The sequence below is a fragment of the Macadamia integrifolia genome, unplaced genomic scaffold (genome assembly GCF_013358625.1).
Source record: "Macadamia integrifolia cultivar HAES 741 unplaced genomic scaffold, SCU_Mint_v3 scaffold_94A, whole genome shotgun sequence".
Classification (NCBI taxonomy): Eukaryota; Viridiplantae; Streptophyta; class Magnoliopsida; order Proteales; family Proteaceae; genus Macadamia; species Macadamia integrifolia.
The window spans coordinates 260,077-278,508 of NW_024870676.1; the positions used below are offsets into that span (position 1 = coordinate 260,077).

Sequence of the window (18,432 nt, forward strand, 5' to 3'; positions counted from 1 at the left end):
TGAATTCATAGCAGAGGTTGGGGACAACACGATATATTTTTTTTAAGGCTACATAGGTATTTCAGGAGTACGTGTTTGTAAAAGGTTCCACCACATATATGTTGCAAGATAGTTTTCCCTATAATCAAAAAAAGGGGTTAAGAGCCTATAACATTATTCTCCATTGATAATGAAGTAGATCTCATCTGAAAGTGGATGTAAATAATCTTGTCAAACCATGAAAATCCATGTGTTACATTGTATGATTGTTTATTTACGATTTCTATTCCTTTCTACATCGTTTTAGATTTCCATTTCTACATGAACAGCTTTTTCCATGGTATCGAATGAATAGCATCAACCCATCCAACCCCATCGCTATTTGTATCATCCGTAGAGAGTGCCCTTCGAAAAGTCCAACTTCTCAATCAGGTTATATTTCCTTCTCCATCTGAAAGCTCAATAATCAAATGATCCCTTTTCATCTTAACCATAGCTTCTATCCAGTGGGAGGACAGGAAAAAAATACTAAATCTTAATGCCACTAGATCCAACCGCAGTATGGCTGCCCCTCAGGTGATTTTCCCTTTTTCCCTTGCTTGTTAACAGTAGTGAAAGGCTGGCTACAAGAAGTTGTTACTGGAAGTAATCTGCACTCCGCCAGGAAGATGACATACACATGCAAACTAGTTTTAACAGAAACATGAAGGGGGGGGGGTTCTCCAGGTACTTGGAAAGAAAGCAACCAATCATAACAATATAGAACCAACAGTAAAAGTACCGAGGACTCTAAAAACTGCTCGGTAGATAGAAACAGAAAACTTTAGCGGAAGAAGGGAGCAAGGTTGTTATGTATATAGGAAACAAAACTGTGATACTGCAATGGTAATACAACTCTTTTGGCTGTACAATATAACACGTGCACTAATAAGGGCGGACAACATCCCCCAAGCAATCGAAGAAATGACTGATGCCAATCTTCTCCTTACCAGAGTAAATAGCCTCTGCAGCCCCACCTTGCTCACCTTGAGCAGCCATTTCGATTATCATGTAAAGCTTCTTGATTGGCATCTGAAACAAGGAAGAATACAAATTTATTAAGTGAGGAGAACGATATTCCCACGTCAACCCCATGCTTTTAACCAAAACGCACCAATCTTATTAAAATCAATTTATATACAGAAAATGTCGTACAGAAGTCGGCTAGTACATAAAAGGTAACCCTGTAATGAACAACCCATTAAATGTCAGGTTAAATACTGCATCCTAATTGGCCGCCATGCAGGATAGCTGGGTGAGGATTTTGTACTCCATTTTCAAACTAATAGAGAGACTAATAATATTTAATTGCAAAACAAATTTTTTTTTTCCAAAAACATGCTACAAAAAATGTATCCCATATGAATTGGATCACATCCCTGAATTATGTCACCTGAGGCATTCATCAAAGGAATTGCAGAAGTTTTATGAGACACTTTTATCTGTTTTTCTGAAAGTGAAAGCTTAATAAGCTTATAGATAAAAGATAAAATAAAAAGAAAAATTGCAAGCAAAATGTCACCAAATATCATATAAAATGCTGAAACAATTCATTTCAGTTTCATTCACCATTACTACCATATAAGTTGTTCCTATTCATAATGGCCCTAGTAAGGGGTGGGGAAACTGTAAATCCCCTTTATTTAGGGTCAATAAGGCTCTGTTTGGTTAGATTTGAAGTGAAGTGAAATAAAATTTTCATTGGTAAAGCAAATGAGACAAGTCAACGGAAGTGAGAGAGTGAATACAACCAAAAGTGGGACAAAATCAACACATTTTACATTGAAAATCAATTTCCATGTGTTTGATTGTAATTAATTTTTTTGTATGCCACACTTTTTTTCCTTGTCAGGTATTACTTAAAACATCTATTTTCCAATTCTGCATAAATACATTATTCATTACCTACTTTCTCTATTTATGGTCCCCACATTTCAAATACCACTTTGCATCAACTTCACTTCCAACCCAATACCCTATTGAAATTTTTTTTATAGTTTCTTTTCATTTCACTTCAATTCCCTTTGCCGATGAGAATTTTATTTCACTTCACATCAAACCAAACAGGGCCTAAGCATTGTTTCCGTCTACATAGCATCCAAAGAGGAAGTACACCAAAAAAAATGGTTACTAAATAAATGAATGAAGAGATCTGAAACATAAATGAAATTGAGCTTACATCCTTCAAGGCCTCTGCGGCAGCATCAATATCATCTGGTGAAAAAACGTTTAGCTGTTCTAGAACCTGTGGAGAAGAGATAGGAACCATGTAAGCAAAAAATGCGACTTCAACAAAAAAATATAGAAGCTTTCTAAGAATATGAATAGAATATTAAACTTGGAAGTAGAATTCCATGCAACTGGAGGGGAGAAGGAACTATGATCTTCAACCAAATGGTCACTCAACCCCAAATATAAGGAAACCATAGAGAAATAGTTAGAAATTACAACACCAACTCTGCTAATCCCTCTGGAATCTTACAGCACAATTGATCTCAGAAAGTGCAACCATCAAAAGTAAACCATTTTCCTTCATGAATTGGAAAAATCCAGCATTCCATAAAGATTGATGACTAAACACTACAGGAGGAATACCCCAAAAATAGCATTCCATAGAGAGAGCTGCCTAACTATTGGAAAAATACCCCTAAAATAGTTTTTCTCTCTCCATGAAAGAATAAATTTAACTGGGACCTAAAACATATCAAACAAAATGTTACTTCCTAAAAAGCACTTGGACAATAATAATTTATATTATATTCATAACAGTAGAAGATTGAAGTTATGCAATTCAAACTATGAAATGACTGAGGCCAAAATCCCAGTACAAAGGTGACATTATTATTATCTCCCAAAAGCAGACACAATAACTTCCAGAAAGCCAAACTATTTATTGTGAATACACATGCATTAAGATTTTATACTTGAACATTGATAGTGAGGATCCCTACTCAGAAAACAATAGAAAGCTCCTTCCCATTTGGAAAGACACAGTACACATGCACATGAAGACATCAAAACTGCCTCAAAATAATGATTGCTATTAGGTACAGACCTATAAATCGACCATACTGCCCTGGTATCCCAAGTGATGAATACATTTTCCCCTTAATCAAGATAGAATGATAAATACTGAACTAACTACTCTATCTTTCTCTGAAATTTCATCATAAGAAAAATTCCCTGGAAGCAACCTTAAGGATCCCTTCTTGGAAAACAAGACTAGAAAACTTTTTCCTGTTAGAAAGACATGACATAAATACATATGAAGATAGATGATTCATGCAACATTAAGAAAAAGACTAATTCTTTAGAGGATCCAAACTATACGAAATCGCTCAAACTTGCCAAACGTCGAGGAGACAAATGGATACCAAACTTAGAGATAGTTGTATCAAATTTTATAGAAATGTCCACATAGTTCTCTTCATTGTTAGTTTCTTTAACTTTTTTCACAAACTTTTACCACAAAGGCATGGAAAAAAATTTCTTAGAACTTATTTAACAAAGCAATTAATTGGGATTGCTAAAAAATACGATGAAATTTACCTTTTTGGCATCTTCTGCCTTCAGTGTTGGAACATTGTAAGTGACTGAGAAGGCATCACAGAAACCAACTGAATCCAGGAAATCCACCTCACTAGTTGTCCCCATCACCAACATGTTTTTCCCCTGCCAACAAAGCAAAAACAGAACAAATTTTCTCATGAGTTGGTCTACATATAAAACCACATGGTCAACAGAATCAGTACTCAAAATATCAAAAACTGCAACCGACCTCACATAGAACCATATAAGCAAATTACATCAAGTACAGCTTCAATATTAGTTGATATCAAGAACCAGATCAACTACATATGGTTTTAAGAGGACCAACCACATGCAAGATCAGCAAGATTAAGGGTAAACAACTTGAAAAATAAGTGGAAGTAAGCTTTATGTTAAAAATAACAAATTTAAATCAGGAATTGATCTAATCAAGAAATTGATGCCACAGAAGTGACTCAAACTTCATGCATGGTTATTTGTTGGCATTTCCGCCTTCCACAGTAGCAAAATTAGATTGATTTCACCTGCAAAAGTGAAAGCAATGGGTTGCCCCAGAAGAGGGATGGGGCAATCACTCCATTGGGAAGACACATCTAAGTCAAAGCAGTAAAATAAGGAAGTGAGAGAATTTCAACAAAATTATCCATCCTGTCATGGAAATAATATTATGCAATCTGAAAATCCAGATTTTATATCTCATACGCAAGCAGGCCCGGTGATCAAATCCAGAATCAGATCTGAGATAAGAGAAGCAAAGGCACAGTCGGGAAGAAATCGGATCAATGGAAGGGGAGAGAAAAGTGATGAGAACGATCTTCATGGGAGAGAGAAAAGAGAAGAAGAGAAGAAATCAGGTTTGGGATACCAATCATGTATGCATTGCTCAACAGCACCAAAATTCATTAAAAAGATAAAACTCATATTCTTTACTCAAATCATCTCTACCTGATGGGGGTGTATTACAAATAAAAAGATCTAAAATTCCTAAATTGACTCATGAAAAGAACACTCAATAAAGTAAATAAACTCAAAACAGAACTCTATATATCTATTAAGTATCCTAATCCAACTCAAACACTCAACTATTAATCCCATGTATTAATTTTATCCCCACTTTATAGGCTTATAAATTAGGTCCATTACAATGAAACCCAAAAAAATAAAAAGCCCAACCTCTAATATAATTATCAAAGATCAATTTGAGCCCATTGGACTACAAGAAGTACCTTATGGGCATCCCAAGCTTGTGCATATGCCTCATGCTGGATTAATGTCCAATGCAACTGCATCAATTCCCCTAGTGCTAAGAAAAACTTGTAGTCCTATAGAACTGTAGGAATAAGAACACTTTAACGGGTGTTTACAGTTTCTTATATAGAACTTGAACAAAATCCAAAATATAAAGCTTCGATGTTGCATCTGTGTCTTGAAATATGTGGAGAATAACAAAGTCAATATGTTGAACATCCTCCGTTGTAGTGGATTCTATTGTTACTTCACCCATAATAATCATCCAGTCTCCCTTTGCCGTTCCTTGTTGTCCCTCATTAGAGGAATCCTCTCTTGTGTTGACCGTTTTGGCTCTTTCTATGGCTGCATTGTTGGTTTCACCTCCTTTGACTCTTAAGCATATCTCACCAACCTATCCTTTCAAAACAAACGTCTATCATAAATGAGAAGGCTTTAGGATGCGCAAATACCTTTTCTCTCTTCCAACCAGTGCTGACAACTTTAATGATGCATTAAGAAGATTCAAATATCTCACAATAGGCACCATCACAATATTGGGAAATTGTGAATTCGATAAGGTTCATTGGTCTTTGATAGACATCTTCATCACAGACAATGAGATGAAATAGTAGGATAACAGTTTTTTGTTGAGCAAACGAACTCTGGTCTTGAAGACATAAATATCCATGTCCAGTTCAGCTTTAACACCAATAAATGCAATTTGAAAATCCAGATTATGGATCTCATATGCAAGCAGGCCCAATGATAAAATCTATGATCAGAACTGAGATAAAAGAAGCAATTGCTCTGTTAAGGGAAGAAATCAGATCGATGGAAGGAGAGGGAAAAGAGATGAGATCGATCTTCGTGGGTGAAAAAAAAAAAAAAGAGGACAGAACAGAAAATAAGAGAAGAAATCAGATTTGGGATAACAATCCCGTATGCACTGCTCAACAACACCAAAACTCTTTAAAACACTCATTCTTTACTCAAATCATCTCTAATTGATGGGGTGTATTGCATATATAAACACTTTCTAAAATTCTTAAATGGACTCATAAAAGGACTCCAAATCACACAAACACTCAATAAAGTAATAAACTCAAAACAAAACTCTATTTAGCTATTAAATATTCTAATCTAACTCAAACACTTGGCTTACCTACTAATCCCGTGAACTAACTACTCAATTTATTCCCACATTATGGGCTTATAAATTAGTCTCATTACCATAGTTGTCAAGGGGTCGCGTCCAAGCTACTTTTTTAGAGGGGTCCCTTGGTGGCCTAGGCAGCATCTAACTTCCTTCTTGGTGTCTCATTAGTTTTTAACCCCCTCTAACACCTTAGGTCGCCTAGCACTATGACAAATATGCTCATTACAATGAAACTCAAAAAAATAAAAGACCAACCTACAATATAATTACACAAAGGTCAATCTCAGCCCATTGGACTGCCACAAGCACCTTATGGGCCTCCCAAGCTTACGCATAGGCCTCCATAATGGATTAATGTCTAATGCACGGCATCATTATATAACTCAAAATATTGCAGTAACATTGATCAAAGTGTGACCAAATCGTCCTCCTTACAAGAGTGAAGTAAGAAAACCTCCGAAATCTCACCAAATCTCGATGAAATCTCACCAAGATCTTGCCTCTCTCTCTCTCTCTCTACTTTTTTGAAGAAAAAACACCAAGGAGCAAGAATTTTAGTGCTTTTGCTTGAGGATCTCCATTCCTACACTCATTGAAGCTGGAGGAGTAGAGAATATTACCTCTTCATCCACATTTGGCGTTACTTTTCTTCTCAAAAACCATTTTAGATGTAAAAAATCTTCTCAAACCCATTTTTTCATGGAAACATCATTAATACATGTTGGTTTACATTGTTTTATTTTATTTTTTATTTTAATTTATGTGATGCATATCACTAATCTATGGATTCATGGAGGGAAATAAATTTTTCTTGTTTTTAATTTTTTTTTTTTTTCATTTTTCTGTTTAAATAAATGATGCATAATGACCTTATGTTGTTATGTAGCTTATCTTATGTCATTTCCAATTTTCAATGTATGTTAATGTGACTCATCAGTCATCAATGTTAATTGTTAATCAATTAAGTAATTATCTATGATATCTTTTAAATTCTTATGATTATGGTGTGTCATGTGTTGATTGTAGCATGTGGATTGTGGAATAGAGCGTACTAGCCTATGGTCCGAAGAGTCGAAGACTACTTACATAGGGTACAAAGTCAAACTACCATTTTAAGTTTGATTTTTAAAAAACTGATGTTTCTATTGTGTTTAAAAGTCCTAAAACAAGCTAAATACCCAATTTCGGGGACTACAAAGACCATATGACCACAAGACCAACCACCGAGTCGACCGCAAAAAAATACATGATCTCGGCAAGATCGAGATCTCTTTTTTTTTAATCAGCGACATGGGGGGGGGGGGCGAGAGTGAGATCTTAAACCTTGCCTCTGACTAAGAATTAAAGAGGTGCTTGTACCAATGAAATCCACATAAGCAATGCAGGCATAAGGAACATCGTGTAGCTAAGATGGTTTATAACACTTCCCCCAAGCACAGAAAGCCTCAGAACTACCACAGTTTATCTTTCAATTATCTTTAAGTTCCTTTTTTTCCCCCTCTTTTTCCTTTCCCCTTTAGGATCAGCAATAAAGAAAGAAGACAAGAGGCAGAACCTTTGGAGGAGGTCGCTTCAGAAGAACCAACAATGTCTGGCATATCAAATTTGAAAATCGAGGTCCAATTGCAACATATTCCAGTAACCTGCACTTGATATTACCATTGAATATAAATAAGTTCACCATTAAAAAAAAAAAAAAGGGCAGGGGGTGTGAAGTAAGAAGAAACACTCTTAGGCCATATAAGATTCCAATCAACTGTTTGACCTTTCAATGTCATCAAGGATAATGATGCTTAATGGTGACTTGTAAGCATCCTCAAATACCTGTAAGAGGACATATAAATGGATGTTTTATTTCTCCTAAAAAATTGTGGATAAAATTGTTATAGTTCAAAAATAAGATATCTCACTTATCCTAAAACACTAAGTAAGATATGTTTCAGATAAGTAATTAGGATTCCTCAAGTGGGGTTCATAATGTATTTTCAACAGACCTTGACAATTTGAGCACATTTACTGCTTTCACTAAGACCAATCATTGTTTCTGCTGAAATCTGAAGTCAAAGAAATAAGGGAAAAGTTAGAAAAAGAAGAAAAAAAAAAAGTAAAATCCATAGGAAGTATTACATAATATCAGAAATGGGAAGGACTTACTATCTTGACAAAGGGAAAATCACTGTCAATACCAATAGTAGCTGCCAGTGCAGTCTTTCCACTGTCCATGACAATTTTTTTAGAATAACAATAATACCAAATATAAAAAATAAAAAAAAATAAAAAAATGTAACACCCATGATCCAAAATTTCTATTAAATCAACAAAATTGTCCCTGTTAATGATCAGACCTACCTGCCACTTGGGCCTTCAAGTAGGCAAGTAATAAGTGGGCTTCCTTCGCTCACTTTAACTTGCTCCACTATCAGCATAGCTCTTTCATAGAGGTGCTTGTGCCGTTGACCACAGTCCACCATGCCATTAAGTCTGCAATACATTGAAATGACATAAGGTATACATGGCATCTAAATAAGAGTTATTCTTTTTTTGGGGTTAGGTGGGGGGAGAAGAGGGATAACTCAAAGTGTCTAAATAAGAAAGCTGGTCTGCCCAGTGGCAAGAATGAAATTTCATGCCATGCTAGCAGCAAATGACATTGACCTCCTTCCTCCTGGGCCATCTTATATTTTGATAAGGAGAAAAAAAAAACACTATAATGCAGAAAAATCTACTCAAATAAACATAAAATTATAATTCAAAAAGTTGATTACCAAACTATTAATATTCAGATATAATATTAATATAACTTAGATCTAACTATCTTTTCCATGTTTTCCTACAAATGATGTGATCAAATGATATTCATAGATTTAAAAACCCGAAAAGTAAATATCAAATTAATTTAGGTTAGGTCTCAAAGTTAATTGTATCCGGATTCCATATGATCCACACTAATACTGCTCTCTTCAGCTCTGAGGGACTTCACAGTAATATACTTGGCTGGATGCCATCCTGGAACTATATGATGTTCAATTTTCGTACTGTGATCAAATTCATAGTAACATTTCCTGAAGTTTCAGAAAAAAAACTCCATGTTTTCCACCCATTTACCTTGAAGCAGAAAATTTTACACTCTTCGAAATTTCCAGCAGAATTTTGAACAATTTACCATTTTTTTATCACATCAATATCAACATTGAAAGCCTTGACATGATAAAACTGTCCAAACTAAATATAATTCAAAAATCTGAAACCAAGAAATACACAATCAAATTTTATGTAACATTTGCAAGGTTACTCATTTTCCCTTACCATCACTTTGCACCTCTACCCACAAGGATCACTTTCAATCTTTCACTACGTTAGTCTAGCTAAGCTAACTCTCAACATGTCAACTTATTTATTAATTGAAAAAACAAGTGCATTTTTTCACTGTGCAAACAAAAATTACCTGCGGCGTTCAAGGTCATCTGTGGAGGCTCCAAATGCAGGACGAATTTCTTGAATTGCATAAAGAAAATCATCCATGGTTACTTTTATACTCTCCTCATCGACTGGCTTAGTAAGATCGTCTAGGCTCAGTTGCCGATTCAAAGCAAATGATACTGCACTTTTTACAACACCTTCAAGTTCGGCTCCACTGTAGTTCTTAGTCCGGGCAGCTTTATCCAGATAAACAGTTTGAGAGATTGAATGAGTTAGTGCCCTCAAATTATGCCTAGTAGTTCTCATAATTGCAATCACAGTTGGTATAGTAAAATCAACCAAGCATACAAATCACAAGGTTCATTTCCCAAGCTATATGAAAGGATATATCCAAAACTGATTTATATCATCCAATACTAAAATTCACAAATGTTGAACCCAGTTCAACAAATGACTGAACTAAAGGCAATAGCAGGAATACAAAAAAGCATCACCTAATCCATTTTTAACTCTAATCACTTCCCTAGCATCTTCAAAAAGATGGTCTAGATAATGACTAACCAAAGAAAAAAATTTATTTCTTTATAGAAATATTTTCTTGTGGCGGGTCATGAAGTAGTAGTAATGAGGGCCCGGCGGGCCCCAAGAGAACCATGCCAATTGGATGTGGGCCCAATTAAATGAGGACAAATATCAGAATCAATGGCAGTTTTGTAAATAAACAGTAATTATAAAGGTGAATGGCAGAGCTGTAAATAAACATATTATTTATGAGCTATTTGGGAGATGGGACTTAGAGGGAATCAATAAATATTTAGTGGGGATAAACTAGGCAGCAACAGAAGTAAAGGATAATGGGGTAAACAAAGGTAAGGGCAACTTTGGAAAAGATTTGTGAGTACAAACCCACGACCAGAAATCCTGGTTTTAGGTTGTCTTCAACCTTGCACTCAATAATGGAGGCGAGAGGCAATTCTGGTTCGAGTCCACTAACCCCTTCAAGGGCTCTTCTACTGGTCCTGTGAATTCAAGAATAAGGTCGAAGCTTCCCACCCTATCAGATGCCCAAGTCAGTGGTAGGGATGAACTCCGCCAACAGCAACTAACTTCACCTGCAACTGAATCCAACGCAAGGCACAGAACCAGATCTGAACCAAGTCTCAAACCTCTTGATAGAACGACCCTCTGGAGATGAGATTCTAGGACTAGGGTCGCCTAGGGAAGGAAAACCCTCTACTAAAATCTCAGTCCAAGCAGATCAAGAATGAGGGAGATCGATCCCTTTGTTTGGGACTGCAACTACCGCCCAGAAACAGAGAAAGGAAATACAAACCAGAAAAGGAAGAGAAAAGAAGAAGAAGAAAATAGAAAGAGAAGAAAGGAGAAAAGGGAGATCACAGGGAAGAGGAGAAGAAAAAGAAAAGAAGAAGAGAGGGGGAAGAAGACAGCCACGTAGGAGGGGGGGTTCACAATCACTTTATTTTCTTCATTAATCAACTGTTTTATGCCTTGGTTACATGCCCAATATATAATAAAATAAAATTAAAAACCTTCTAACTAAAAATCAAAAACTAAGATAGAAATAAAATCTCCTACACCTAAGTTAACAAAATAAAGAAACTAAGGACTCAAATAGGAAACAAATATTCTCAAATAAAAAAATAAAATCCTAAATATTCTATTAAACTTGGAATCCAAATTAGTAACTTGGAACCCAAACTGGATATGGGTCTTGGTCCGGGTTCTGGAGCAGGCTTGAGTCGATCCATCGTAGTGTTGCTGCATCAAGTAGTCAGAACCTTTTCATAAGAAGATATAAAGGGCTTTGGTCTGTAGAAGAAATACTGGAAGTGAGTATCTGACTAAACTAGCCAGTATAGGGATTTCTCTATGCATTTCTTGCACAAAAGAGATGCAAAACTTACAACAAAAAGTTGAAAAAAATTTACCAACTGTCCAAGAACATACAATATCATAAAGGGCACAGGCATGATAAAGTCATAAATAAAAAGGACGTGGTATAATAAACTCCCAAAGCTCATACCAAGCTCTTGAAGGTCCACGTCTGGAGCAATGAAGGAGTTCTCTTTCATCTTGTTTGTATGAATTTGAAGAATTTGTAAACGACCAGCCTCATCAGGAAGGCTTATTTCAACATGAACCTCCAAACGTCCAGGTCTACAAACCGAATAATCAAATAATATAAAAAAATGAATGTAGAAGATGGAGCATCTAACAAAATGATTTGGCATATAAAGAAATTCCACAGAAGCAAGTTTACTACAGAGTAAAGAGTTTTTTGGCTAGGTAAGAAATTCAATTGGAAGAAGAAAATAAATATTTCTGCAGTTTCTACAACTGATTACTTTACTCCTTCCCTTTTATGTAGTACAGGCTTACTCAAAAAAAAAAAAAATAGTATTCATAACCATTTTCACAGAACAGTAGGCAAATAACCATTATGATTCCCATAATTGCCTTGTTTTAAATATGTAACCAAGCATATGTTGTGATCCAATAAGATCAACTACGTTTAATAAATAAATCAGTACCAATTTTTGTTTAGATGTATGGCTCTCACACCCTCCCACAAAACTTTCCTTGCCAAGCACAAAAGAAAGTTTCTTAATATCATTTGGAAAGGATGGAGCCCCACAAAAAGCATTAATACAACATTATTGGTACCTCAACTTATACCTATTAGAGTTCATGTGTAAGGGTACTTTATAATTAGCCATAACCCATCAATTTTTTTGCATGGATCCTTGCGCTCGTCCTTGCTTGGAATCTCCGTGTAACCAACCCCGTTAAGTTGGGATAAGGTTTTGGATGTTGTTGTGTAAGGGTACTTTAGGATTAGGATTATTATGTCGTAATGTGTCTTTACTTTTTTACCCCTTTACCTCCCTTGGATATCTTATATTAGCATGGGGGTCAAGGATGAAATTTCTCTTAATGGCTAGGGGATTCAGTATAAACGAGAGAAGATTATTCTATCCATCATCATTTTACTACCACCTTTCTCTTTTCTTCCCCTCCTTCAACCTTCTACTCACCTCCGTTCTTGCTCTCTTGTTCTCTTGCAACCTCTAGAACCCAATTTGGTATCAAAGCCCACAGTGCTGGTTTTGAGAGTCATGCTACAAGGCCTCCGCTCTCATTTCCTCTCTTCAGAACCCTAGGTTACAAAGGGGTTCCAAGGAAAAGGCTACAATGTGAAAAGTTTAAAGAAATCATGCCATGAGCTTGGATGAGGATCATAGAAACATCAAGAGGAGGTTTCATGTGAAGAAGCAGATGGTTGGAACTCAAATCAATAAATTACAGCCCCCATCAAGGTTCTTCCCCCAATCCCCCCCATAGTCTCAGCTAATGAAGACAAGAGTTGTTGGACCACAACTGAATTCTCCCTTGTTTGAAAGGTACTGCCAGCACTATTTTTGCCCTTTTTTGATCTTGAAATGTTGTGCTTCCTTGTGTTGGTGAGCCATATTGTTTGGACCTCTTGAGTTGTTATGAGATGTTACTACACCTTGAAGAGTGTATTTGAATCTCTTTGAGTTGTGTGTTTGTTCTCTTTGCTGGAATTTTTTTCTGAGTAATTCGATAGAGTGTCTACTCCCCATGTGGCTTGGGTGTCATCCCCACTTTCTACATGTGTTCCTACATTATCTCTGAGGTCAATGGACCTGTGGAAGCTCTTACTTCTAGCTCCCATAGAGATTGGCGTGGTGGAGAAAGAGGCCAAGGGCCACCCCGTGGGGATGAAAGAGATGGGTTCAGATGTGATCACCATGGGAAATCTGAGCACAGTGGTGCTTCATGGCCATCCCCCAAGTATACGTGGCAAACCTACTGGTACGCGTGGTGGTAGGAGAGGGGAAGCTAGAGCACACATTGTGATAACTAATAATTGAGGCTGCAACTATGGGATATCCATCTAGACTACAGATAGACTCTAGTTCTCTCACACAGGAGGATATTGCAGCATTTCGTAAGGTTATGTCACAGTTGCGTAGATATTCTACACCTACAGTGCCAGATTCTGCAGCTACCACCTTGCAGATCCCTAAAGCTGCTCCTTCCACTGCCTCTTCTTAGGTCATTGACTCTGAATCCATTGACCATACGATTGGTATGTCTCAATGTTATGATTCCTATTCTGTATATTCTAATAGGGGAAAGGTTAGGGTCGATGATGGTTTCCCTTATTCTATTTTTGGTACGGGCAATGTTCATGTTACTTCTTCTATATCCCTTGACTTTGTTCTTCATGTTCCTAAGTTTGCCATATACTATTGCCTTCCTAATCAATCGTATGTCCACTAAGCTCCTTGGTTCCAAAACACCCTTGGACATTTTGTCCCCTCAAGCCTCTGCATTCTCTCTTCCTCCCAAGGTGTATGGATGTGTATGTTATGTTCAAGTCAATAAGTCTGCTCGGACTAAACATGACCCTAAGACCCTCAAATGCCTTTTCCTCATGTATTCCCCCACTACCAAAGGCTATAAGTGCTATCATCCTTCTTCCCGAAGGCAACTTCTCTCCAAAGATGTCACCTTTGAATATGTGCCTTTTTTTGCTCCTCATCAACACCCTCTTCAGAGGGAGAATAGTGGGAGTGAAAATGCTTCCAATGTCACCCCTTTTTCTTCCACCTTTGCCTATTCCTCTTTATGCTTGATGTTGGGAAATACAAAGAGGTGGACGGTGTTGATGTTGTTGATGTTCTCGATCATTCAAGGGGATCTAGTAATGAGAAGGAGTTACTTGTTTACAAAAGAAAGGGAAAAAAGACTGCCAAGAGTCCTTTTTGGATCCACCTTCCTCAATCAGGTAACGCTCCTTCCCCTCCTTCTGAGTTAGATCTTCCCATTGCTATTTGAAAGAGAAAGAGAGCTTGTACTAATCCACAAGTATTGCCTTCTCTATTGCTTTTTCCTTGGCTCCCATTCCCAAGAATGTTGTTGAGGCCCTGTTTGACCCAAAGTGGAAGGAAGCCATTCATGAGGAAATGATGGCTTTTGAGAAGAATTGAACTTGGAAACTGGTTGATCTTCCCAAGGAGAGAGTACCAGTTGGATGTGGATGAGTCTACTCAATCAAGTACTAGTTTAATGGCATTGTTGAGAGGTATAAGGTCAAGTTGGTGGCCAAATGACAGTTAGGTGTATGAAATTGACTATTAGGACACTTTTAACCCTATGGGTAAATACAATTCGATAAGAATGCTCTTATCATTGGCAGCCAGTAAGGATTGGGTATTGTATCAGTTGAATGTTAAGAATGCTTTCCTCTATGATGACTTGGAAGAGGAAGTATATATGCATACTCCCCCAAGCTTCAAATCTCCTTCAACTGAAGGGAAAGTGTGTCTTCTCAAGAAAGAATTTTTTTTTATGAATAAACAAATAAGTTACGCAAGGGGAATAATATACAGGGGGAAAGAGGGGGAAGGCATCAAGCCACAAGGGATAAACCTTTATAAGAAACAAAAGAGGGGGGTTAAATAACCAGGGATACAACCATCATGGGGGAGGGGGGATCTAGAATAGAAACAAGGAGATCCCAGGCAACAACAATATGCCTATTCCTAGGGAAATCTCTAATATGGCCCCTTTTAAGGCAACCAAGTTCGGTGGAGACGTCGAAATATATGGCATTCCAAATCTTTTCATACGAGCGAGAGTTGGAAGTCCATCTACGAAGGTTACACTCCATCCAAAGGTGGTTCAAGGTAACGCAAAAAGCAAGCTTCCCAGCAACATCGCAAATGGTCAAGCCAACAAAAGTCATATCAACCCAAATCCATTCTCTACTGAAGGGAAGTAGCCTCCAGTTGGAGGGCCAGCATCGACTGGAAACTTTTATCCAGATGATGGAGGAGAAGGAAAAAATTGATGGTCAACATCTTCCGAACCATACCAACAAAGGCAGCAAGAGAGGGGGGGACAGGAATGTGGTGGTAGATGAGAAAGGCCCAGGTGGGAAGACAACTAGAGAGGCACACCAAGTGGTGAAGCTATGGCAAGAGATGTGGCCTTTAAACCAGATGGTTTTACACCAAGGGACAAGAAGGGCAGGAGATCGGACATGATTCTAGGCAGAGGACGAGGTGAATAGACCAGAAAGAGAGGGGAGCCAGGAAATCTTGTCTTCACTGTCACAAAGAGTAGGAGAAAGAGGGGGAGGGGGGAGATGGGAGGAGCCTAAGCCCCTCCCAAAATGATTTGGGCAGCCTTGGCTTTATATTGTCTAAAACAATTCCCAAAAGCTTGGATTGAGAGGTTCCAGTAGGCTATCTTAAAGAACGGATATACCAGAGTCAAGTTGACCACACATTGGTTACTTGGCAAGGTAATGGTACTATCATAACCCTAATCGTCTATTTGGAAGATATTGTGATGACAAAAGATGACAAGGTTGAGATAAACAAACTAAAATCTTACCTTGTTCAACAGTTTGAGATCAATGATCTTGGTCCCCTTGAAATACTTTTTGGGATTGAAGTGTCTTGGTCACAAAAGGGAATAAATATTTGTCAAAGGAAGCTTGTGCTAAACTTGTTGAGAGAAACATGAATGTTGGATTTTAAACTAGCAAACTCTCTTATCGAGCAAAATCAAAAGCTAGGAGAAGATTGTAGCCCATCCCTTATTGAAGCAGGGAAGAATCTAAGACTAGTGAGGAAGCTGATCTCTCTCTCTCTCACTTAGATATTACCTATGCAATTGGGGTGGTGAGTCAATTTATGCATGCCCCAAAAAGTGGGCACTTGGATGTAGTATATCACATCCTCATGTACTTGAAGTCCACCACAATGGTGTCAATTTGGGACCAAAACCGGAACCATGCCAAAATTGTCCCGCTAAAACCAGGTACCAGACTGTCTCCTTAACAAACAAGACGATAATGGGATCTGATTTCGGTACCGAATAATAAATGGGATGAGACAGTTCTAGGACGGATTCCCAACAGTAGTAGTACCAAAGTACTAGTTAGTACCGGATGGAACAAGAACCACCAATACCATTTCAAAGGATATATTTCATGTTCTAGTGCACAAGTTTTATGACTATAGTTTGATGTATTTGGGTGTATTTTCTCTTATGGAAGTTCCAGATGATGGACCTTTAGTTCTGTTAGAGTATTACTATAAACTTATTTGGTGATAGCACTAAAACTATATTGGGACTGGTTTATTTGGTCATCATTAATTCATAGTTGTTACTTTGAGAAGCTTACAAGTGATCTTAGAGAGTTTGAAGAAAAATAAAACCATGAAATTCATCATGGTTTTGTATTCTAATTTTCTTTTTAAAGTAAGGGACACCTTATATCCAATAATAATGAAAAATCCACAACACTAATAATGAACCATCAAATAATAATGAAAAATCCGCAACACTAATAATGAACCATCTTGTTAGGAACCATTAAAGTTCTTATCCCTATTCTATAGTGCCTAAAACCGTTTAGGAATTGGTACCGTCCCGTCCTATTAATAATCAGGACCGGGATCTAGGTTTGGTCCCGTTAACTAAACAGGACGATATTGGGATTGGCACCCGGCTCAAACCTATCCCAAATACCAGGAACTGTCCCGATTGACACCATGTCACCATTAACTGGTGGAGGGCTGATTAAGAGAGAGGAGAAATATGAGAAGAAATCAAAAAAAGGGGGAAGGGGAAGAATCACACAATCACACACTCACTCAAAGCACAAAAACGAATTCAAATTCTTATTCAATAACCTTGTGTCCCACGTGGGGTACATGCAAGTATTTAAAGATAATCAAAAATCCTACTTAGACTCTAAAATGGAAACAAATTCTGAAAAGAAACAAATACTAAACCAACTCTATGTCCAACATCTCTAATCTTGGGAATAAAAGACATAAATAAATAAACTACTAAATAAATTACTTCAAACCCTTGTTGGACCAAAACCCAAGGTTAAATCGATTATTCCTAGCTCTTGGTTTCCAAAGTCGGTCATGCTGGTCTAACCAGTCAAGTGCTTATACATCAACTCTCCTCAGAAAAAAAAAAAAAACTCGACTCCGTCGAGTTTGGAGAAGGACCAAGGAGGCTATCTAAGTCAACTCGTTAGAGGAGGAATGATCACACCATCTTCTTGAGCTTAATGTCGGAGAGATCTTTAGCAGGACGAAACTTAAAGGTTTTGTTGCCATATTTTGAAAGAGTAGGTGTTTGCATAGCCACAATTCAGTACTTTCTTATCAAACAACCATGGTCTACTGAGAAGAATATGGCACACCTTCAGAGGAAGGACATCGCTTTGTACCGTATCCACAAATCCACCGATAGAAAATGAGGGCAAACAATTATCAGTAATCTTAAGATTAGTGTTCTATATCAGAAGGCCATTTGACGTTAGAAGACTACTCTGATGTCGATTAGGCTGGTTCAGTTTCTGACAGATGATTAACATCAAGCTATTGTACATTTGTGGGTGGTAACCTGGTCCCATGGAGGAATAAAAAACCGCCAGTTGTGGCCCAATGAAATGCAGAAATAGAAGTAATGGCTCATTGAGTATATGAATTTTTGTGGTTGAGAAAGCTGGTCAAAGAGTTGGGATTTGATACTTGGGCACTTGTGCGTCTATATTGCGAAAACAAGGTTGCTATAAGTATAGCCGACAATCCTATGTAGCATGACCAGACAACACATATAGAGGTGAACCGACATTTCCTTAAAGAGAATATTGACTTTGGCCACATATACACTCTCTTTGCGAGGACAAGTGATCAGTTAGTAGATATCTTCATTAAAGGGCTCATTCCTCATCATTTCAGCTTTCTTCTGCGCAAGCTGGAAATGTATGACATTTATTCTCCAGCTTGAGGGAGAGTGTTAGAGTTCATGTCTATATTGTCATTCTACCACCACCTCTCTTTTCTTCTCCTTCTTCTCTTCTTGTTCACCTCCTTCAACCTTTTACTCTCACCTCCTTTCTAGCTCTCTTGTACTCTTGCGACCTCTAGATTCCAACTACACCTTTTTTTTTTTTGGGTGGGGGGGGGGGGGGG

General features: G+C 37.5%; 1 protein-coding gene across 1 annotated transcript in view; it reads right to left on the bottom strand.

Annotated features, from left to right (window-relative positions):
• Positions 1 to 709: 709 nt before the first annotated feature.
• LOC122071779 (vesicle-fusing ATPase-like) overlaps positions 710 to 18,432 on the bottom strand; it is a 30,782-nt gene continuing 13,059 nt past the window's right edge. Inside the window, exons 12-21 of the mRNA XM_042636186.1 lie at positions 11,418 to 11,551; positions 9,399 to 9,609; positions 8,303 to 8,434; positions 8,108 to 8,168; positions 7,948 to 8,007; positions 7,719 to 7,777; positions 7,509 to 7,596; positions 3,568 to 3,690; positions 2,198 to 2,263; positions 710 to 1,050 (exon numbers count right to left, since the gene is read on the bottom strand). Coding sequence (XP_042492120.1) covers positions 904 to 1,050; positions 2,198 to 2,263; positions 3,568 to 3,690; positions 7,509 to 7,596; positions 7,719 to 7,777; positions 7,948 to 8,007; positions 8,108 to 8,168; positions 8,303 to 8,434; positions 9,399 to 9,609; positions 11,418 to 11,551 — 1,081 coding nt within the window. The 3' untranslated portion in view covers positions 710 to 903. The remainder of the gene's footprint in view (positions 1,051 to 2,197; positions 2,264 to 3,567; positions 3,691 to 7,508; positions 7,597 to 7,718; positions 7,778 to 7,947; positions 8,008 to 8,107; positions 8,169 to 8,302; positions 8,435 to 9,398; positions 9,610 to 11,417; positions 11,552 to 18,432) is intronic.